The sequence below is a fragment of the Momordica charantia genome (genome assembly GCF_013281855.1).
Source record: "Momordica charantia cultivar OHB3-1 chromosome 11 unlocalized genomic scaffold, Mcharantia_2.0 BLBB01000011.1, whole genome shotgun sequence".
NCBI classification, from domain to species: domain Eukaryota; kingdom Viridiplantae; phylum Streptophyta; class Magnoliopsida; order Cucurbitales; family Cucurbitaceae; genus Momordica; species Momordica charantia.
Window position 1 is genome coordinate 6058591 of NW_028275159.1, and position 23469 is coordinate 6082059.

Sequence of the window (23469 nt, forward strand, 5' to 3'; positions counted from 1 at the left end):
AATAGTCGGGAACTAGAATAAACGCTATCACGCCAAGTAGTGCACGAACATAAACAACACTCTGGACCAAATATTGGTATAACTATTTGAAAAAAGAGAAGACAAAACAAAGAAACACCGAGTCTATGAGCACTCAAACAATCAGTGTTGCATTTAATCAACCATGAATTAGGCTTTAAAAAGTTCCCCACATATGCAATAAAATTTACACTTGGGAAATTAAAAAAAGAGAAAAAAAAACCCCTTTTACACTATAATCCTTCTGAGAATCACCATTTTCTTTACAACAATCTTTCTGGTTTCTTCTTTCTCCATTTTCTCTTCTGGTCACCTGTCCCATAAGCTGGCAATGTCATCTCCAACCTCAGATAAGTAGCTGTCAGAGCTGCCCTCTCCCATGCTGGGTTGCCCTCTGAAGGAGTTGGCATTTGCTTCCATTTTAGTGATGTTATTTAGAACAACTTTCACAACCTTTGAATCACAGCCAAAAGGGTCTAAATTTGATGAACAAGTGCTTGAATTTGGGAATCCTCCAAACATGGTGGTGAAGTTCTTGGTGTTGGTTAGGTTTGGCTCCATTTGTATGAGGTTTGATAGAGATGGGATTGTCTGGTTTTGAGCTAAAATGGAGAAGCAGGGCACTTGCTCATACTCATTTAAATGGCTGCTCGGGTTTTGGTCGAAACTGATGTACGAATCCATTAGAGCAGGGAGAGACGATGAGGCGGTGGTCATGTCGTTGTAGCAGCTGCTGCTACCAGAGCTCGGTTGGGTGGCAACTTCCTTGTGTTTACAGAACAATCTGCACAGAACCCAGTCCTCCTGTGCAGCAAAGCACAAGCCACAACCAGTGAAAAATAATGCACTAAAAGCCTCACAGAAGTTGCCATTATCTAAAAGTAAACTAATTGGCCTTGGCCCTTAGACGCAATCCTTTAACATGAACAAGAAAATGAGCCGTTATTTTCTAAAAAAAACAGCTCAGAAAGGAGTGTTTGTTTGTTTGTTTGGTTGCCCCCTTCCCCAGGATCAACGGAGGATCGTATGAAAAATAAATTTAAAAATAAAATAATTATTTTAAATTTAAATATACATATGGAGGATCATAAAATCTTTCTCGATCAGCTACTAACATTATTTTAAAGTTTTGAAGAAAGTCATCGCATGACAGCAAATAAGACAACGTCGGCTCGGGTGAGGGAGAATTTATAAAGTCAAAGATTTCACTGCAAGACAAAAAAAAAACCAACTAATTCGGCGATCCTCAATATACAAGTTGCATCCATACATTATTTTATGCAAATCCAAGTCAAACTAAAGATTAGACAAAATGGATGTTAGGATACCAAGTGCCAACTATAATGTTTGAAGGATAATTTCTGATTTTGATAAACAGTCATTTTATGCAAATTGATATTAATTTCTTTCGGATGAAATTCAAACCCAAACCAGAGAGATTCAACCCCAATAATTTCATTACCAATGTCACAATCAAAACATGGCTATATGGTTAAATGGTGCAGAAAAATCCGTACAGCAGTAGTAAATAAACCCCTCGAACCAAACAAAAACTTCAAAGTGAAACCATAACGATTGAGTCAATATATTCAACAATACCCAACAACTATATAAACTCACACCAATCAACAAAACAAAAACATAGAAAAATTCGTACAGCAGCAGTAAATAAACCCCTCGAACCAAAAAAAAAACTTCAAGTGAAACCATAACGATTGAATCAATATATATTCAACAATACCCAGCAACTAGATTAACTCACACCAATCAACAAAACAAAAACATAGAAAAATCTCAAAAAACTCATACGGACATTTTCACAAACACATGGAGGGCAGGTCAGAGAAAAAGGGAGAATCAGTGGTACCTTTGGAGAGGAATCTTTGAGAGGAGAAAGGGGACCCTCGAGGCGAAATTCATGCATGACCCACTCGGTTTTGCGGCCTTTAGGGGCCCTGCCTTGGTAGAAAACAAGGGTTTTTCTCATGCCAACGAGCTGGTTGGCCCTGTGGAAGACGGGCCTGTCCTTGCCAGTGGCCTTCCAGTAACCTGAGGCGGTGGCGCGGTTCGTTCTCAGCCCCGTCGCGTACTTACGGTCCCTCTGGCTGAAGAAGTACCACTCCTTTCCCCCCACGCATGCCTCTCCTGTACCATGCAAAATACAAAATTTACAAACCAAATTCATAAATTATAATATTTTGTTCTCAATTTTTTTTTTATATCCATGAGTCCGAATCAGTTACGCGTACCTCTCACGGGACAATTGCTGACTACAATATTTGGTGTCATAAAACACATACGAATTACTAATTACTAAGATAAGTAGCTATCATAGGGCTTGAACTAATTCCAAATTTTAAAAAATAAAAAGTAAATTTTGAGTTAGATAATGTAATTTCATCTATGATATTTGACACTTTTATGAATCTTTTTTATAATTAAGTTCTCACTATCTTTTAATGTTAAAAAATAACGATATATGAATTTTAAAATGGTAACTTTTATAAAGTTACTATGGTTGGTATAACAATATTTTCATGTGGGTTAATTTTTTCACAGCCACAAACAATAATATAATAAGTTAACATGTGTTGAATTATATAAGATGAAAAAGTCTTTTTATTTTATGAGGGAATAAAAATTCAAATATTAGAGAGAAAAGCTATATTTAGTTTTTTTCCCATCATTTTTCTATCTTTTATACCGTCAAATAATACAAGAAAATATCGAAATACTAAGGAAGCTTATTGAGAGAATTTAAAGTTTTTTGAAATTAATTGAAGAGCGGTATTGTCAATAATATTATGTAATTCAAGCTTAAATTATCTTATAAATTGAAAATGCATTTTAATCGTGGCAATAAATTAAATTATTTTTAAAAGGGTTGAATTCTCAGTTGGTCATTTATTTAAATTTTTATTGGATTTAAGTATTAAATTTGCTACCCACTACCTAAATCTCTTGACTTAAACGATAATGCCATTTAAAGTATTGGAATAACTAAAAACGCAATAAGTCATAGGAAAAATACATCTGATACAATACAACATTATAGTCAATTAAATTAATTAGTAAAAAAAAAATTCCTAGTTGGTATGTAAAAAAAAGTACATCTAAAATCATTACTTAAAAAATATACTTTTGGTTCTTATACTTCCATTGAAATAACGGTTTAACCATGAACTATCAGTCTTGTACTTTCAAATTAGATGAAAAATCTCATCAAAATTAAATGTCGATTTTTATTATGTAATTTATAAACACATTTAGTCTCTCGTACATATATGAAAAATCTCATTAGATCTTAAAATTAAAATTTTGTAGGATGACGTACAAATCATTACAAATTTCAAACTATAAAAACTAAATTATTACAAATTTGAAAGTACACGGAGTCTAAATCATTATAAACTAAAATTTGTAAATTAAATAGTTATTTCAATAAAAATACTGGAACCAAAAGTAAAATTTAACCCTACTCAAGGAAAAAAAAAGAAACTATAATAGTTCACTTCTATATTAAATATATATATATATATATATATATACACTTTTATTTATTTATTTATTGTGAGGTGAAAATATAACAGATAGTTAGCATTTATCAATGAAAGGAATCTTTGGATGATGAGTCATCAATATGGATGAACCACATCCGAATTATATGTGTAGTTCAAGTGTCAATATCAATCACCATTTAAAGAATTATTGAAAATTCAAAAAAATTAAGGTGAAAAACGAAGTTAAAGATTCCTAATTAAATCATCTTCAAAGGTAAAAAAGCATACATAGCAGCAAGTCATGAAAGTGACAACCCTTATTGGATTTGGTAAGGACTCAAAATTAAATTAGTGGGAGAAAAAGAGAGAGAGAAGAAAATTATGGCTTTCCAAATTGGAAATTATTTGATTTGAATTCTACACTTTGAGGGCTGCCATTGGGTGGGAAGGAACAAAGAACAAGTTGATGATATTTAGGGTTGGAATTTGTTGGCTTGTAGCTACCAATCACTCTCACACCTTTTTTTGGTTGGGACAAGGCCAAAAAATGTCTATTCCAGCTGCTTAGACTTCAATTTGGAAAGTTTTGATTCATTCTTTTTTTTAATAATATATAAATAAATTTCGAATTTGAACTTCCGATAATATATATAATATACGTCTTAATCAGTTGAGTTATATTTAAGCTGACATATCTATATATATATATATGATCATATATGAGAAATATTAGAAATATCATATAAAGATAAATCTCAATCATTCAAAAATAAATCAAAGAGGAAGAAAAAGATTACGTGTAATATATATTAATCTTTAGTTTATTTTCAATTAAATTAATTAATATCGATTGTGTAAGATGCATATATATATATATATATATATATATATTATTTCAATTGTTTTTTAAATTATCTTCTTATTATTGCGGGCCTTGGGCCTTGGAACTCAGAAAGAGAGAAAGAAGAGTTATCTCAGCTTAGGAAAGACTTAAATGAAGAATGTTGACATTGCCCCCAAGAAATAACTATCATGAAATAAATAATTTAATAATCTTAAATATGGAAATATCACCATTGGTATAAATATTAATCATGAAACTGGAAAATTTACCATTTTGACCCATTTATAAACAGTCCTTTTTTTTCTTTGGAAAAAAAAAAATACTATGTTGAGACAAAAAGGTCTTGAGTTCGAACCTAACCCCAATTTAAAAAAAAAATGTAAAAAGAACCTTTAAACCATCAAGCATATGAACTGAATTTTCCAATTTATAAACTCAAGCCTAGCAGTAGCATCTTATGCTACGAATTTGTTAATTTTGTGGTTACATAAACTCAAAAAAACTCAGAAACTTTTTTTGAAACCGACCTTTTTTCTGCATACCTATGCATAAATTCAAGTTTTACAATATTCTCACTACACAAATTCAAACGAATGGTTTTCAAGATCAGCATAGAACATCTCCCAAATCTTCAAGAAAAACAAGATATTCACCCGTCCAAACACAGCACAAGTGAATAAAACATCTAATACCATCAGGCGATAGTTCGATCTTCCCTTCCCACTCGCAAAACAAAATATCTTAGGATAAACTCGTTATTAGCTCTCCGTTTTCAGAAGAAGCAAGGAATTCGAGTAAGAAAGAAGAAGAAGAAAGCAAAAGAAGAACACACACAAAAGAAGAAAAAAGATTTGGAAATCAGGAAATAACTTACTTGGAATATCCCATGGCTCGCACTTATTGAGATCAACTTCAATCAAAAGAGAAGAAGAATCATCACACACAGAGCCGATCTTCTTCATCAAATAATCACAAACCAATTCTTCATCTCTCGGATGGAATCTAAATCCAGGGGGCAGCTTCGCCTCCACCATGCTTATATTATTCTCCATTTTCCTTCTCTCTCTCTACAACACTTTTCTTCTGCAAAATCACAGAATTAGGAGAGAGAGAGAAAGGACAACAAAGAAAATTGAATATGATGATGAATGAATAATAATACAACTTATGATCAAAAGGTTAATTTTTTCAAATTATAAAACTCTGCCTCTGCCCAAATACTATACTACGTGTATATATACAAAAATATGTTTTAATTAATTTAATAAAATATTACATGGAGGATATTTTTATATTTCGTGTGGAGGTTGAATGTCATCAAATGATTCGTTTAAAAAGATCATAGGCACAGAGATTTTTCCTTTTTTTTTTCTTTTCAATAATTATAGCACAATATCTTATTATTTTAAAATTTAATTAATTCCATGAGGCAAGAATATTACACAATTTTCTTCGGTACACATTTGAGTTAATTAATTAATTAAAAATGTATGAGAGAGAAAGAGGGAGAATCTGGTTGGTTTGATGAGTTATGGAAGGGTCTGTTTGGAAATGTGCATCTATCTATTTGGCATTTATTGGTATGTCAACATTATTAAATTTTTGGATTATGTAAGAGTTGGCACCTGAATCTAACCAATCTTTAGACTCAGCTTCTTCAATATTCTAACCTCAAAATCTGGCTGCTATTACCGGTTCCTTCCCTCTCTCCAATTTGGTGAATTTTAATATGGGAAAAATATAAAATTCAGAGAAACTAATTAAGAAGGCATTCATAATTATCTAGACATGCATTGGACTAACTTAATTGAATTGATTGTGCATGCATCATTAAATATTCACATGTTATAATGGAATAAATAAAAGGATGACTTGTAATTTGCCTTTTAATTGTATCAACAAATTTATCATCCGACACCTAACTTCAAGAATAATTTATCTTTTACAAGTGTCAATCTAACATAGTTCAACTAGCTAAAATAAATGCCAAAACGAGTAGCGGTAATTGACACATATCTCCAATCAAAAAGTTGTGAATTCAATCCTCCACTCCACATGATGTACTAAAAAAAAAACTAAAATATATCTATCTTAAAAGTCTTTAAATCTCCACCCATGTTGAATTCATAAATAAAAAAATAAAAAAGAGAGTTATAATAATCTTTTCAATAAAAATATTTGGTAATTGCAAGGATAAGAAGAAAAAATTTTGCCAGTACGTTTTACAAAAAAAATATTGATAAATTGCTTTTTCATTCATTTTATTTATTTAAATTTATTCTTATCTTCAATAAATAATTAAACTTAGTTGATTAGGAACATAAATTGGCTGAGGAGATTTGAAACTTCAAATTTTTTTTTTTTTTCTGAAAAGCAAGGTTTGGACCAATTAAGATATACTCTAATCTTATCAACAATAAAGATACATTTCTATCATTATGTATTTGAAGAAAGAACTTGGTTCACAACAAAGTTCGTAAGCACTAAATTTTTGTTTCATTGAAAACCTAAGAAATCCTCCATCAGTGAGTGTTGTGGAGGAGGCCCCTTCAGTCTATTGGGCCAATTTTGGTCCTACCAGTCCCTAGAATTAATGTAAATACAAAGATTTAAACGTGGGCATTGTCAGTTCAACGAATAATATTGAGATGTTTATCGATAAATCTCACGGTTACAAAATTGACAGTCATTTATACATTCATCGCATTTAACTGTCAATTTTTTAACGTTTGTAATCGATAAATAGCTAAATATTATTTTGTTTAGGCTAGTTCCCAAGGAGAAGTAAGATCTCTCTAAACTTGTACTTGTGACTTTAAAATATTTCTTTCACAATAGGAAGTTCCACTAGAAAAAATTCTCTAAAGTTGTCGTTCATTTAGGAAAAAGACTCTGTGGTCTACAAATTTTTCTAGACCCCCCCTTTTCTCTGTGGATAATATTCTCAACTTTCTAGTGAAGGAGACTTGGAATCTTTTACTTATTATTAAAAAAAAAATCAAACTCAATTTCATTATTTTAAAATAAACTCACTTAAATTCAAAATGTCCAATTAAAATGCTTTTATTCAATCAATGTCCGAAAGTTTCATATTTAGGAAATGACCACGTAATTGTTTTTTTTATATGAACTATGCTCTCTCTGACCCATCCAACGATTTGTTAACACCTAAATTTAGGTTACTATAATACAAAGTAATTTTAGGAAACCTATGGACATATTAAATATATGCAAGTTCAAATTTTAACTCAAACTAATCTAAAAAAAATTTATAACTCCAATTCAAACACCAACCCAAGCATATTGAATTAAATTTCAGGTGTATCATCATTTGTGTAAAAAAAAAAAAAAATTGACTTCATGTGTTAAAGTATGAAAAACGTTACGGGCTCAAGAATATTTTTATGATATCAATGTTCCCTTTTACAGTGTACTATTTTTTTAATTGAGTATAGCTCAACATCACTGCTTCATCTAAGAGATTATAGATTCAAGTTCGCCACCTTCATATAGGTTTTTTTTTTTACAAGTGGGAGAATTTAAATTCTAAATGAATTGTTCAACACCATCTATATATAAGTATATATATTATAATTGAGCTATTACTGGATAAGTTTGATTTTAGAGTTGAATATGGAGAAAGGGAAATAATGGACTAATGTGAACAAATTCATTGAACCATGCATTTCTAACAATGGCATGAAATATTTACACATATTTTTTAATATAAATTTCAACAATTATGAAGTGAAGAATAACTGTTAAGATAGTAAATTGGTACCTTATTCACTAAGTTACGCTACTTGGCATATAAGATTTGGAGTTAGAAGGCTAAATTTGAAATATTTTTTTTACTACAACATGTGGAGTGAAGATTCAAACACACGACCTCTTAGTCGGAAATACATACCTAAATTTGAAGGATTGTTTTAATAACTTTGGGCTTATAAAGTCTAGAGTCGAAAAGCCTTTTAAGTTTGAATAATCTATTTCTAAATTGTACATAGGAATAAGTTATAAAAACCAAAGGCTGAGTAACCTACTCATTTATAATTGGTAAAAGATAATATTTATCATAAAAGACGAGTTTAATGAAGTTAGGTTTATGTAATCTATCAGGTTAATCCGTAGTCTTAAGACAACTATCTAAACTCACATACCAAATAAAGATTTGATTTCTTAACCCAAAACTACACAATCATAACCCATGAGCTAAAAAAGAAGACTCCCTTATAATTATTAATTAATCCAGTGTGCAGCTATATGACTACCAGCAACATGGTATGTCTATGGCCTATAAAAGAAAAATGAGGGAAAAAGAACTGGGCCCAAGAGGCCCATTCTAAAATAACACACAAAATAATACCAAAAAACGCATTTGAAGATTTTATAATTGCTGAGAAAATGTACTATAAAAATAGTTGTTTTTAATAGTTTGAGAGACTGGTGAGAAAAAAAAAGGAAAAAAAAAAGCTTTTCCGCCGCCAATTCCAAGTAGAAGATAAAGAAAAACGATAGGGTCAACTTATAAAAAGTGACAAAACTTGTACAAAGTTTTTTTTTTTTTTTTTGAAAAATATATATAGTGACTATCTTATAATTACAAAATAATAAATCAGTTGATAATTTTAAGTAACTATGAAATTCTATTCAATTTCATATGTTCAATAATTACTTGATAAGATTCAATGTTAATTTCAAGTTCATATGAGATCAACTATCAGTTCTAAAATAAGATACATGTTTTTCTAAAATTGTTTTTTCTAAAATAAATATTAACAAAAAAAAGTAATAATGACAAAGAATTGTTTGTGCAAAATTTAAGGAATAAAACAAAATATTCCAAAGTTCAAAAGTAAAATAAAACAATGAAAGTTTATCTACTACAACGTAACAAATCCAAAAGTTTTGAGGTTCAAAATATAATTTAAATCCAATTTATATACTAAATTATCGATTATAAAAAAATCATACTTCCCATCTCATAAGCCGATATTTTCTTTTAATTATTGAATACGATTTTGGTAAAAAGTTACCAACCAAAAGCTTAGTTTAGCAGTCAAGACGATCTTTATCTCTCCTAAAGGGTCGTAGATTTCAATTCCCACTTCATATTTATGACGTAATATTCTACATAGTAATTAAAACACTAAAAAGAACTCAACCCTTATCTAAACTCCATCAACATCCTAGCCCTTCCCAATCTAAAGCTTAATAATTTTTATTATGATGGAGACATCATCATTCATCATTCATCATCCCACACCATCCATTATCCAAATGTATTCAAACCTTTGAATACATTATTCCTTATAGATATGCTCAACTTTCCCAAAAGCTAAGATTCCACACAAATAAACCAACACAACCTTTTTGACAAGTTCATATGTAGTTTACTAACCATTTTTGAAGTGTACCATTTTTCTGTTCTACTGAGGAGGAGATGAAGACGGCGTACCTTTTCACTGAAAGCAACGTTTTCTTTTGGTGCATCATAGAAACAAAAACAAAGCAGCAGCAGCAGTTTCTGAAACGCCCACCAGCCACAGAACAAGAAGAATCTGGTGTTGTATGACAGACAAAATAGCATTCAAAATTGAGATATGTATCCCCCCACGTTGAGGAGATGCCATCTGTTTTTAACTAAAGAAGCCGTACCTGAAATTGCAACTCTGATTTGGTCATTTTTGTGGTGGCCTGGCCTCCAGTTCTTTCTGTGCTCTTTGGAAACACTGACCACAAAAAAATCTTCAGGTCAATACTGAAAATAGAAGTTTTTTGGGGACCCTGTGAATGTGAAGGTCAATTTGATAAATTCACTGACGTACTGAGAATGAGCTGAGATCCGGAAGGATTCAAATGGATATTCCTCAAAAGTTTCAGAGGAATTACGGGTTTGCCACTGAGTCAAGGAGAAAGGAATTGTTGTAAACTTATGACTTTCTTTCCAGAAGATACAAAAAGCCTTCTTTCTGATTGATCTTCTTATCCAATCTCTCATATAACAGAACAAAAGGAAAGAAGAAATTGAACCCATCCTCTCCTCAGCTGCCGCCAACACCCCCCCCCCCCCCCCCCCCCCCCCCCCCCCCCCCCCCCCCCCCCCAAATAGCTTCTAGAAACAAATCTATCCAATAAATGATTAAATCAGCCTTAACTCATCAGTTTAAGCTGGAGTTATCATAAGAACAAGAGGTCTTGTTTTCGAACCCCTCTATTGTCATTTCCTCCCCATTTCATATTGATTTCCACTAGTTGGGCATTGTGCTAACTTCCAAGCCCACGAGGGAAGGAAAGTGTTAAGATATCCAATAAATGATTAAATCTATCCAAACCCATCAGCTTAAACTTCTGGTTTCATTGGTGATTTATCATGTTTAATGGGTACCATAAACAATATTATAGAAATTGTTAAAGGAATAATCTGAAATGAAATACAAACTGTGGGCGAAGGGAATCCATAAGATTTGCAGAATTCAAATATTCCATGTTCAGCACTTGAGTTCTGCATTAATACAGAATCATTAACATCCTGTTACACCAGTGTAATAGAACATCACATTGCTCAGTATTATTTCCCATACTTAAATTCCAAATAGTATCATCATCAAGTTTATACTTCATCAGTCAGCTGAGGGATATGGTGTATTGACTGAAATAACAAGAAGATCATGCAAAATATGGCCTAACAGGCCATTTATTATTCCAAAGAAAAGTAAATGGATAAGAAAATAAGAAGAATATCGTGCAAAATATGGCCTAACAGGCCATTTATTATTCCAAAGAAAAATAAATGGATAAGAAACACTAAAACCTACCAAACCATAGTTCCCGAATCCATAAGACTCAACCTTTGGAAGATGTGAGCACATAATTTTATTGGTAGTCTTTAAACCATATCGATCTAACAACTTTTGTATAAGCAAACCTTTGACTACAGAAAACAGCTTGTTGAAATTTCAACGTACAACCCCTATGACCAATTCAAAACCAGGTATGTTTAAATTGTAAATCTAAATCCCATATGCATATATTCTAATGCCACACGTACACTTTAGATATGTGAATGACATTAAATCTAAAAGATGTCACTGGATACCCCTAAAACATTTATATCAAAATTGACATTTGAGACATAACAATCAAACCAAGTTCAGAATTTTGAAGCTTTTAAATGCAACTCTATATCTCTCGAAACTATTATTCAAATCTCAACTTAATAGGGCTCAAAATCTTTCTAAATATTTCCTACTAAAAATGCAAAAAGTAAGAAAGAGATAAATAGTATCTTGATATCTTCTTTTCGAGGTGAGCATGTATAAATAAAATAATATAAAATTTTCTCTCTGATTCCTAAAATTATAGTACACCCAGATAATCTTAAGGTCAGAAAAGTTAGCTCGGACATTTCCTTATTTAACACAGGCCACTCACTCTCTCATCAAATTGGAATCACGACTATAAAACTCACTTGGATCCAAGTTTCCTTACAAAGAAAATTATGCAGTGACAAAATTTGGAAAAATGCTACATTGACTAGTATTATGGATTACCTTTTCTCCTAATAAATCTTATGTTGCACCAACTTTCTTAGCAATTATAGCCACATTCCTTGGAGATAAATCCGGATCAAAAATAGGTAACAATATGGCTTCAAGAGATCCACCTTGCTCCTGGAGAAATAGTAATCTGTCAAGGATAATACATGTTTCCAAAACTGGTCCCAGAGCAGCTCGAAGAGACCAGTAAGGCCCAATAAGTTCCTGCATGCGATTTACTTGTTAACTGGGGAAATATTTTCAGCCATCAGCATAAGTTTGACTTCTAAATTTTCACATAAAAATACAAATCTTTTCCATGAGTAGTCAGAGGTTCAGGGTGTGGCAAGGGGCAGGGGAGGTTCTGGTGCTGATATTTCTAGGCCTTAAATGAAGGGTTTTCTTTTTCAGGTCCGGGATCCCTATCTAGCATTTTTTCTCAAAATAATTAAACGTGAATTCCATAATAAAATGGCATAACTGCATTACTAACTGTATCATTAGTCAACAGCTTGGTCATTTTATTTCAGTTGCAGACTTCAAGGTACGTATGAGTGTACACTTGTATACAATAAATGGTTCACCGTTATGTGTAATAATGACTTTTCAAAAGTTTATATAAAGAAATCTTGTTTTATAATATACACAGATTCTTATTCCACCTAAGTGCTTTCCTGCCTTTCTAGGAGTAAGTATCATGAATATATCTACTGCTAAATGGAAGGGCTCGTCAAGAACTTCTAACTTAACAATATATGAATTTACGGTTACATCCTATAACTATACATGTACATAACATACCAAGTCTCTTCTTTTAAACACTTCACAACACTCTATATATAGAATCAATGTTCTATCTTATTTTATGAATTGGACATAAACAAAAGCCTTGTATGATACGAGGATGCATAATAATAATGTGAACACATAATCACCATCATCTAAGCACCCACCTTGACATCGTCTAACCTAATGCAGCATCCTCCAACTAAGTTTTAGTTTCATTCATGTGCTTAAATCAGATTAATGGAATCCCCCATAACAGTAACATCATAAAATGGTGCCTTCAATACTAATTGAATGGTTTAGCACTTAAATTCTAATAATTCAATGGATGCAGAGATAATTGTACTATTATTTGAACTTCTAGCATTCAGTTGATCAAGTTAGATATCACGCCAAATAGTTAATTAAAAGCATTTAAAATTCTGAAGCAAATCAAATAATAAGTTAATGTTAACGTCTTAGAAGCAAGGGAATCAAATCAACAGCAATTATTAATTTGGAGCAACTAAAAAGTTTTAGACTAAAGCTTGTATATTATTGTAACTTGTAATTCGTATATGATTTAGTCATATATAACAGGTATAAGAACTAAGTAAACATACCGCAAAAGGCTCAGTGTCCATCCATATTCCAAAATAATCCATAACCCGCAAAGTTTGAAGTCCGAGACGATTTAATCCAGATTGACAGAACTTTTCGAAAAGAGGATATTTGTCCACATATTTGGATGGTTCACATTGCATACTCCCATTGTCAGAAATGGTAAGAGACAACGCATTTCTGTTGGCTGACAGCTCCCCAATAAGATCTGCAGTATATTTTTAGTGTAGCTAAGTATACGTAAACTGTTATTTGAAAATTTTAATGGTCAACAAAACAATTCAAATTGCATTAGTCGTATTCTATCTACTATAGAAACAAATGGATTCTTTGAAGCTAGGTTGCACCACCCACTAACCCCTCTAAGATCTTCCATTTCAACACAGGATACTAGGGTGAGATAGAACGCCATTAATTAATAGAAAGCTAGGATATTCTAGGATTTACCATCTCATACCTTGTTGTGACGCCTCAAGCTTATCTTCATGACACTGCAAGGATACTGAAGCCTCTATTTTCTTTCGACGACGCAAAGCCTTTCCTTGACGCCCGATAGATGGGCAAGTTGCTACAACTTCTGGATAATATCTATAGAGAACCTTCACAGAAGAAAAATAGAAATAAAGGAACACTTAAAAAGAAAAAAGGCATAAAGTTTATGCAGATAGATCGACAAATTACGTTCTATTTCAAGAATCTTTTGTGTAAATTATGGTTGGCCAACTTTAAAACCCTCTCTTTTGTAACTTCAGTTGGATCGTTTATGTTATAGATTTATAGGGCAGAAAAGAACTTAGGTGATCTATACTTCTATTGCCTCTTTACAAGCTGTTGACAGGCTAAGTTATTTAAGTACTATGGATTGTTGATGAAAAGAAAAATTCTAGAATCTCATAGGATTAATCTTCTGATGGGACAGAGAGATCTTTAAGGGATGATAAGGAAAAAGAAATAATGGAAAACCAAAATGAGAAATCATGTCCGAAGCTAATTTCAAATATCATTTTTCTTTTTTGCCAGTTGATCTGCAACAAGAACTTGTGCATGACACTTTAAGAGATCAAGGAGCAAGACTAAACTACCCATGCCTTTTCGTAATAGTCTACATTTCAAAATTTTGAATGCTACGTTCTAACCAGAACACAAGCTCGCCGCAGCTTCTACGACAAGACCAACAGCTTTTCTAATGAGATAACTAGCCTTGAAGGCCTCCAATAAATAGTTATTTACTTGCTATGAATTTAGTGGGAGAGAAGCAACAATGTTAGGAGGCGAGATCAAAATTCAAACCAATTCAAAATAAATTTTCCAAAATATGCTTGAAACTAAATGCAAATTATAATTGAACTAAGTTACATGACAACGCCCTATGAGATTATAAAAAATTGATCACAACTTTTACCATTTGGAAAGCAGCACGGAAAGCATGCAACTCAAAATTATGGAGACCACCCTCGTTTTCCAAATTCCTCCATCTCTCTGCACTCTAAAGAGAAAAACAAGTTATAAACTTTACTTGTCCATTGAAAATTATAGATCTATTAATGTTCTAAATGCTATTATCTTTTGACCTGTGGTTAGATTTTATTTGCAAAGGCACTTGTCGTAATAATATAGAAGCTTAACATATTGAAGTAAACCCTAGCTCTCCTTCATTGTAAACAACTCTAGGAATGCAACAAGTGTCCTTTAATCTCCTGGAAACAACATGCTTCAATCATACGACAATTATGATCACCTTGCATATCTCAGTTTATTTCAGAGAATACTTAAAGCATAAAACTATTTTTATTTCTCTTAACCTTTCCAGGTAAGTGTCCACTATAACCCCATGTAATCGTTATTTTTATGATCCAGGTGATCCAAGGAAAACTCAAACAGTAACCTAATTTGCCTTCAGAAGATAAAGAAACAAAATGAAAATTGTTATTATTATGATGGTGGAGAAGGTCAGAAGCTGACCTGACATGCGAGATCTCTGCCACTTTTTCCAAGAGACAAGCCAGAATATTTGACTCTGGAGCTCATTGGAAATCCATTTTGGACATCTTTGTTGTCTGATCCATCCTCCGAGAGAAGGTTGTAACAGCAACCAATACTAACAACTGCTTTTACTTCCTTGCACTCTACAAAAGTCCTGGATTAAATGGTGAAATATAGTGCATTTGTTAAATCCTGTACTGAAAGGAGAGAGATAATAACACATATGATAGAAACTAGTTTGCCCATCACCTTTGCAATACTGTAGGGAAAATCAAATAACTTAAGAACTCGTATACTAGTTTATATGGATTATATCTGCAACTTAGAAGGGCTATGAAAAGTAGTTTCTTCGATGATGTTTGACATTCAATAGGTGGAGCAACCAAATTCACAACACCTGAATTTTTCTAGGATCTTCTTTTTGTATATTATTGGAAGTCAAAGTTCCTAACCAATTAGCTTCTCAGAGCCATAGCATAGACTTTTTTAATCATCCAAATTTATGAAAGAAGATTCATGATTTACCTTAGGCCACTCTTAAATTTAAAAAATAAAAAACTAGAAAGAAGAAGAAGAAGAGAAACTATCAAAACCTAAAATTAAAATTAAAATTTATATTCCTCAAAAAATCACCAAAATGCTAATGTTCAGATCTCATCTTGTTCATGTGTTTTTGATTTCTATGTTCTTTGGAGCTTGTATCCTTGAACTTTTTTCTTTTTTCTTCCTTTTCATATTATCAATGAAAAGTTTGTTTCTTGTTTAAAAAAAAAAACATATATTAGACACATCTTTCATAAAAAGAGCAATTCAGTATGGTGTTATTCTAACCTAAGCATTATCACTGAAAGATCACCACAAGCATGAAGACCAGCAAGAACCAATGAAGGTTCTTTGTCTGAACTGCACAAACACTTTGACTTTTGCCGATTGGTTTTCTCTTGATCATCGCTAGGCACACTCTCCTCAACATGATTGTCTTGCAACAACATGTTGGCAAGGGATTTTAATGCATCAACTGACAACACATGGAATGTCATTGCCTTTGGTAGTCTCAAACTGCTGGCTTCTAATCTGGCAGAAGTTCAAGAAAAATTAGAAAAGGGGTAATAATACTTGAAGATACTAAGTTTAAGGAAAAATTAGAAACCAAAATATTATCTTTGTCTAGTAAGAAACTAAGATCATTAAATTAGGGAAAGGAAAAACAAGGTTTGCACGTAGTCCTCTAAGATACACCAGAGTATCCAGAAGCCTTATTGTTCTACTTGCCTCTGAGCTACAATGACCGAAAGGTCTGAAACCACATTATAAGGGCAATGACTGATTTCTTAGAAATGGTTGCATGCGAGAATGATTTCTTAATACAAGATCTTTGAGTTTCATCAGAATTGCAAAATGATTTCTCTGTTGTTTCTGGGGATTAGAAATTTTAATAAAGTTGGTCTCTAAGATTTGAAGACGCCTAGTAGAGAAGCGTTTTTCTATTACTTATGTCAGCCTTCAGAAGGTGAGCATCATTGAAAAATGTTACTTGGCCTCAGAAATTGCAATGTGGATAGATGCTCTCACTGATCTCGTTATCAATCCCTTGAAACTAGAAGTTCTTAAGACAACCAACACTCCAATAGATGGACCGAGTTCAAAAGATCACATATAAGAGATAAAGCTTCGAGGAGATCTTAATAAAAATGAAATTAAAACAAATTAATTCTATATTCTTGCATCACTATAAAATGTTTCCTGGCTAAAAATGTTTTCTAGACCCTTACCCAGACTTACGAATCTGAGCTAAGTAATACTTCTTAATCCGTCCTGCACGTGCACTTGTCACATTTCCATGATGGGAACAAGCATCAATTGCAAGAACTGAATGCTTGTAATGGAAGGAGAGCACTTGTGCTAGATAACCCTTGCAAGAAAAGATCATAAGTATCAAATCAACTACATATTTTCCTGATGCAATAGATTTTATACGAAGCATACAGTTGCATAGAATTTCTTTTTTGTAGGAAGAAGTTATATGGAAAATAAACTATTTTAGAAAGAGACTGAAACATTAATGCAAGAGAGAGAGAGAGAGAGAGAAAAAGGATCAAGTAGATTACAGAGGAAGAAATCGTTCAAAAAATATGAGTGCCTTTATGCATATCAAATGTAGAAAAGAAAGATTCATCAGAAAATGATTAAATTAAAAGAACAGAGCGAACATTTTTGCTATGATGCAAAAGTATTTAGAGGAATATCCTCGACAAAGTTAACTCTCAGATATTGATCATAAAGGAAGCAAGTGAAGTTCAATTCCTCGAGTACCACAACATAAAATTAATTAAGTTAATTTCATAAAGAAATTTATATATTTAAATGAGGAAGTCTTGTTTCCCCCACATATTAGAAGAAAGGGAAAGGAAAGAGGGGGGAAAAAGGCTTAAATGTCTTTTTCTTTTTTCTTATTTATTTATTTATTTATTTATTTTACAGAAAAAGGCCTAAATGTTGCTCTAATAATAGTAAATACTACATTAGAAATCTCGATTCTTTTATAAAAATCAAAATCATAGATCTTGATTAACCCAACCACCAAAAAAGCCCTAAAATGATTTATATCTAGGAAATAGAAACATATATGTCACGGAGCAATCATGGACCCCACGTGCAAAAAGAAATAATACTAAGAAAGAAATATATAAGTATTACAATAGTTTTCCTCCAATTTCTAAATTGATATCTATCAACTCATTTATTTCAATGTTTGCTTATGTTTCACTAATTACTAATTTTTCCAATGCTTTAGTGACACCAACATATAAAATGTACGTCCCCACCCCTTATCAACACAATTTACGTTCATAAACGCTCATTTTTGGAGTACATCTCAACAAGAGACCTCCACTTTACAAAAGTCAATATATCAAACATATTGTATGCACGAAGATGTTTAGACCTAATAAAGAAATGATAAGACCATAACAAAGCTCAGATGAAGTATCAAACTCACTCATCTTGCATATCATAAATGAAAGTAAGAGTTACCTGACCAGCACCAACATCAACAATAGTATGAGTTTTCAGGTCACTTGCAATCGAACTAATAACGGCCGAAAGGACTTCAACCTGTTGATGCATTAAAAAAATTTCCTAATGAATCACACAGAAAATGTTTTGTTTATAATTTCTCACAACACGGTTAGTAGATTGCATCACCATGTTTGACAAGCCATACAACCCACAGATTAAATCATGCAAAATGCACCAAGTATAAACCATATTAAATTTAAATTATCATAGCTTTGTATAGTAAAGATGCAACTGACTAGTGGTTTCCATAACGTCCTAATTGCATCTAATCATTAAAAAGAAATCAATTGAAGCTCTTCAACCCCCAACCCACCCTATTTAACTATCTTCCTTCCAAGCATGACTATAGACCATGCACCACTGAAAGGGAAATCCTTCATTGGATTTGTACTTCCTTCCACGTGGGAGAAAAAATCATAAGAATCTTCAATGAAACGAATGATGTAGGACTATTTTGTAACCAATTTTCAGAATTAATAAAATAACCTACTCACTTTGTTTTTGTATATATATATTTTTTATTATTATTATTATTTTTTTTTTTTGAAATGATAAGAACTAACCTATTGATTTTGCCTTAGCTCTCCACCAAATTGACAATGAATAATATAGAACTTGACTCCTACATATGAAAGCAAGATCACAAAAGTTAAATCCTCAATTTCAAAATCAAAGTCGAGCATTGAAAAGAAAGTGAGCTTCATAATAAAAGGAGGATATTTGAACTTGACCTACAAATAAGATTACTTTGTCACAGATAAAGATTTTAACTTAATTAGTCTGATAGTTACTTTGCTATCTGATATAAAATTTAAAGTATTTGCTAATACCCCCACTCAAGGATACTTTAAAGTATTCCATTTGGAAATATATCTCTCAATAACTTGCCTCATGTTTTTTCTTCTGATTCATGCCTTGAGCAAGAACTGTGTTAAGCGAAGCCATGCACCAACCAGGCAGAACCTGCAATAGTAGACACAAATGTAGTCCCAAGAAGATGGATAAACAACCTAGAATGTCATTTTATTTGATTGACACATGTAAGTTAGATAATTATAGTAACATTCTTTAACTCTCTTAGTTACTGCTAGTTACAAAAAGGCCTCACAGCCGCTTAACAATGCCCCTATCATGGGACCCCTCTTTAACTCTCTTCCAACAATACGTACTTATAACACCTCCCTGGAGTTTTTGTAATTACTAATAAGGTGTAATTTTTTTTTTTGGATTGTAGCCCCTTAGGGTGTTCTCTAGTCATGCTGTTTTTTTATATGCCCTTTATATCTTTTCATTTCTCTCAATGAAAGTTTGGTTTATTAAAAAAAATAAAAACGTACTAATAACTGGGCTAATATCATTAGAAGGGGTAGTTAACTGTCAATACCTCTCCCATCTTTTTCTTCAGTAAGAAACAATTCTAATCACAACAAAAGATCACAAACGAGACCAGATACCTAAGCCAAGGGGTGAATAAGAAGAGGTAGCTTCCCAATTTGTCCAAAAAATTTGCATGAGGAGGATTAGCCTTATGTTTCTCATACTTGCTATAGGCAGAAAGTTTTTCTAATCAAGTAAACGCAGTCAACTAAGCATAAATGACATCTATATATGTTATAACATAAAAGCTCTACCTTCTGTAAATCTGCTTGTTCACGTTGGAAGGCAAGAGATCTTGAAGTAAGGATAAATTTCTTTAATGAATCTGGCCAGTATTCCTGAATGATGGGGTCATATCATCAAATCACAAAATCATTTTTCACTACATTAGAGCAAGTCACTCGTAACAAGAACCACAAAAAAGATCTGCTCTATCACATATTTCACTAATTCCTCAAATGGACTAAACTATCAGCAATATTTCCAAGTTATATTTGAGATTAAAATATCTAATACTTATTTCCAAATTCCAAGAAATAAAATTGCAGTTCTATAAAAAACCAAGCACGGGTATCACCCAAAAAACCATTTATAGGAATAGGGATCCCCAAACAAGATTCGACTTTCAAGAATTCTCCGCAACAAAGAAAAAATTGATGGCAACCTCGAGTAGATGGTGGACTAATTACACCTTCAGTCAACCATAAATGATAAAACATTTCAAGAGATCTGACACATCTAGGGATGTCTTTCTTGGATTATATGACTATTGATCACTTCCTAAATCTTCTGAGAAAACCAGAAAGGAAAAATAAAGAGCGTCGTGAAAGCAAATGGTATGAAATTACACTACACAAAAAACATCCGAAGTCCAAACATTTTTCTACCTTTTGGGAAGTAATGTTAGATTGAATTTTATATTCGAAGACAACTCAAACAGATATTTGAGAGAGATTTGCAACAAAATGCAGAATCATGGCCAAAACTCGAATATTTCCTATTCCATATAAAACATTCCCATACCCAATGCTGATAACTGCCAACTACTCAATATTAGCACCCTTATTTTTTCCTCCAGTTAATCAATTATATAATTACTGATAACCAAATTTATATGTTCAGATGGCAAAAACAAGTGGTTAGACAGAATTTTATGGCATCTGTTCCAAAATAATAATAATAATAATAATAATAAATCCCAACCCATCACACATCAATCTTCCCAGGAACTGAAACTTAATTTATACAGAGCAATCCAACTGTAATTCATACAACAGAATTAGCCGTCCAACCACATACTAACTCTGAGAATAACTAATTTTAAATTTTCTTGAAAAAAGATACAGGGCCAATGCTAGTCGAAATACAAATCTATATTGTACATCAATTCCTTGTTAATGCTATACAATGAATTTCATATTGAAAACAAATTACATCTAATGATCAATTTCAGTTCCACGAATATTTCTAGAATACTCTACAAAATCCATATATCGATAGATGCTATACTTCGATCTGGATAATCAGACAATTATGTCAGACATTTATGTAGAGGATTACGTATAAAAATATACCAAAATGACTAGTAACGGATCAATCAGAAGACGTACTTAACAGTTCAGCCAAATACTTACTGCGTAATTTTGTTGTGGATAAATAGCTTATAAGTGAGCGCAGCAATTCTAGCTTCTAAACTAAGTTATAAATGTCCAAACACGAGCTAATGGAAATGAAATCCAAGTCCAACAGTGATCTTCATGTTAAGTGAAAATTAAATTACAGAAACAGAAGCACCTGGACAACTCCAGAAGGAATTAGGAGCAGGTTCCTAACAGGTTCCTTGCGCAAGCACTCCATCCATTCCTTATCAACATCTTCCCATAGTCTATCCTGGAGGATATAATGGAAGCATTAGCATAACAGAAATCAGAAAGGAACATCCGTGAGTAAAAAATAATCAAGATCAAATTACAAGGCACACTCCTATCAGTTTCCAGAATTTGTGCAAATTTGAAGAAACAAATTAACAAACCTTGAAGAAATTGACGACGGGAGCATTGATCAAGAACGAGTAGGGTCTGATAAAGTCGGCGATGGCCTTTATCCATTGAAGAGTATTGGCTGCAGTGTCGCACTTGAAGTTGCAATTGCTGCCACCATTGCCGCGAAAATCAGTCGCCATTTTTTGTCGCCAAATCAACGGAACCACCGATGGCGCTGCAGCTAAATACATACATGTAAATATTTAACAGAAATATATACACACATTTACGAGTTGAGCCTCAATATCCTCGAGCCAAAATATTAGATAAGTGAATTTTATGCAAGTGTTTTTTTCTTTTTTTTTTTTGTCTCGTAAATGGTTTTAAAAATAAAGTAATTACAAATTTAGCACATTTGTTTAACTTTTTTTTTAATGGGTTTTTTACACCTACTATAGAAAATAGGATAAGTTATTTTTAAAAAGATTTCTTAAGAACAAAAATTAAAAGAAAAATCCGTGGACATTGTAATTTATATTTCGAAAATATCCCTATATTTGTTTAAGTTTCAAATACTATCCTTCGCCTTTGTTATAAAAATACTGATTACTTACCCTTTGGAAAATTAGAAGCCCAAAATTGAATAGCACACAACAACTCATCTTCTCCCAAATTTTCAACTTCAAACCCTTTCATCTTCTTCCCTCCTCTTTACCATCTTCCACGAGCTTAAAAAAATCAGATTTCAAATTGGTCAGTGCTCGATGAACATTTGAACTTACCATCAATTCACTTTGAGACGGTTCCACAAGGTAGGCAGTATTAGCATATTTTATCTTATTTGGTACGATCACCTCCAATAACACTATCAGTCGTCAAAATCTCCAGCAACATCAATAGATCCGACTACACTGTAATAACAACCAGAAATCGGTGCAATCGCTCGTCTTCTATTTCCACTCAATATTTACCATCCGATTTAATTAAAAGATAATCACAAATAATCGTAGTGGATGACAACGACGATATAATCATTTGGAAGGATGTCAGAATCTTTAGACATTATAGGTTTGTAAACTCAGTGTTCATAAGGATATGAGTCATCATTGGTGAATTTCGGATTTAGGTCTTCAATTTACGGGAATTTTAAAGTTGGACTCTAAAATGATTGATGAATATAAAGACAATGCAATGTACATATTAGCAGTAGCTAACCATCTAAATGGAGAACCACAACGACATGGATTCTAAGTCCACTCTAATTTTACATTTATCTAAATTGCACGAGTATTGAGATCATATAAACCCAATTCTTGGTTCGAGATGGAGGTGAAGATACGTTGAAACTAAATAATAATAGGAGAGGAGTTATTTGATGGAGGGATCCAAACGAAGATGCCTTTGGGTTTCAGCTACGAAAAGCCAGTGTTTGCAAACGGCAATACTCGGAAAGTTGTAACAAGTTGTTCAAAATAAGATTGAGAATATTGTTGGAGAGATGATCGCCCCAATCAGACGGTTATGATTCTGCACCTTACTCTCGTCTCTAAAGACATGCTTCAAAATTGGATCGGACTATACTAGATCGGACCACGTTGGTTTCCGTTTGCAAAATTTTAATACAAATTTTATAACTTCGGTCACACAACTAATCAAAATGGAATTTCTGTGTGTTGAGTCTAATACCGTGTTGACATTGGTAAATAGATTGAAAAAAGGATGAGGAAGGATATTTTTTTAACTACCAAGAAAATAAACGTTTT

At 32.4% G+C, this 23469-nt stretch overlaps 2 protein-coding genes across 14 annotated transcripts; both read right to left on the reverse strand.

The window, feature by feature from the left end:
• Positions 1-126: 126 nt before the first annotated feature.
• LOC111026103 (NAC domain-containing protein 21/22) lies at positions 127-5578 on the reverse strand. The gene is made up of 3 exons (XM_022304099.2): positions 5237-5578; positions 1886-2163; positions 127-822 (listed from the first exon to the last, which is right to left on the reverse strand). The coding sequence occupies exons 1-3, from the start codon at positions 5412-5414 to the stop codon at positions 328-330; spliced, it is 951 nt and encodes a 316-aa protein (XP_022159791.1). The 5' UTR covers positions 5415-5578; the 3' UTR covers positions 127-327.
• A 4242-nt stretch (positions 5579-9820) lies between these two features.
• LOC111026087 (S-adenosyl-L-methionine-dependent methyltransferases superfamily protein) lies at positions 9821-21998 on the reverse strand. Of its 13 annotated transcripts, none has more exons than XR_015788695.1 (17): positions 21757-21998; positions 21519-21614; positions 19979-20062; positions 19236-19310; positions 18303-18383; positions 17042-17181; positions 16101-16343; positions 15249-15423; positions 14689-14772; positions 13744-13885; positions 13289-13494; positions 11916-12035; positions 10947-11335; positions 10805-10867; positions 10191-10264; positions 10021-10094; positions 9821-9923 (listed from the first exon to the last, which is right to left on the reverse strand). XR_015788695.1 is itself a non-coding variant. In XM_022304086.2 (13 exons), the coding sequence occupies exons 1-12, from the start codon at positions 21955-21957 to the stop codon at positions 11934-11936; spliced, it is 1719 nt and encodes a 572-aa protein (XP_022159778.1). In that variant the 5' UTR covers positions 21958-21993; the 3' UTR covers positions 10689-10867; positions 11916-11933. The 13 variants fall into 13 exon arrangements, 4 of the variants coding, with proteins under 4 accessions (XP_022159778.1, XP_087975536.1, XP_087975537.1 ...); XR_015788690.1 differs by having other exon boundaries at positions 11916-12125; positions 21757-21993; XR_015788693.1 differs by lacking the exon at positions 10947-11335.
• Between the last annotated feature and the right edge of the window lie 1471 nt (positions 21999-23469).

Coding starts and splice junctions, on each gene's coding strand:
- LOC111026087 (XM_022304086.2), bottom strand. CDS start 21,957: ATGTATTTAGCTGCAGCGCCATCGGTGGTTCCGTTGATTTGGCGACAA. Junction 19,311..19,978: donor AACAAGCAGATTTACAGAAG/GTAGAGCTTTTA, acceptor CTACTATTGCAG/GTTCTGCCTGGTTGGTGCAT. Junction 18,384..19,235: donor ATCAGAAGAAAAAACATGAG/GCAAGTTATTGA, acceptor ATGCATCAACAG/GTTGAAGTCCTTTCGGCCGT.
- LOC111026103 (XM_022304099.2), bottom strand. CDS start 5,414: ATGGAGAATAATATAAGCATGGTGGAGGCGAAGCTGCCCCCTGGATTT. Junction 2,164..5,236: donor CGAGCCATGGGATATTCCAA/GTAAGTTATTTC, acceptor TGCATGGTACAG/GAGAGGCATGCGTGGGGGGA. Junction 823..1,885: donor TCAAAGATTCCTCTCCAAAG/GTACCACTGATT, acceptor TTTGCTGCACAG/GAGGACTGGGTTCTGTGCAG.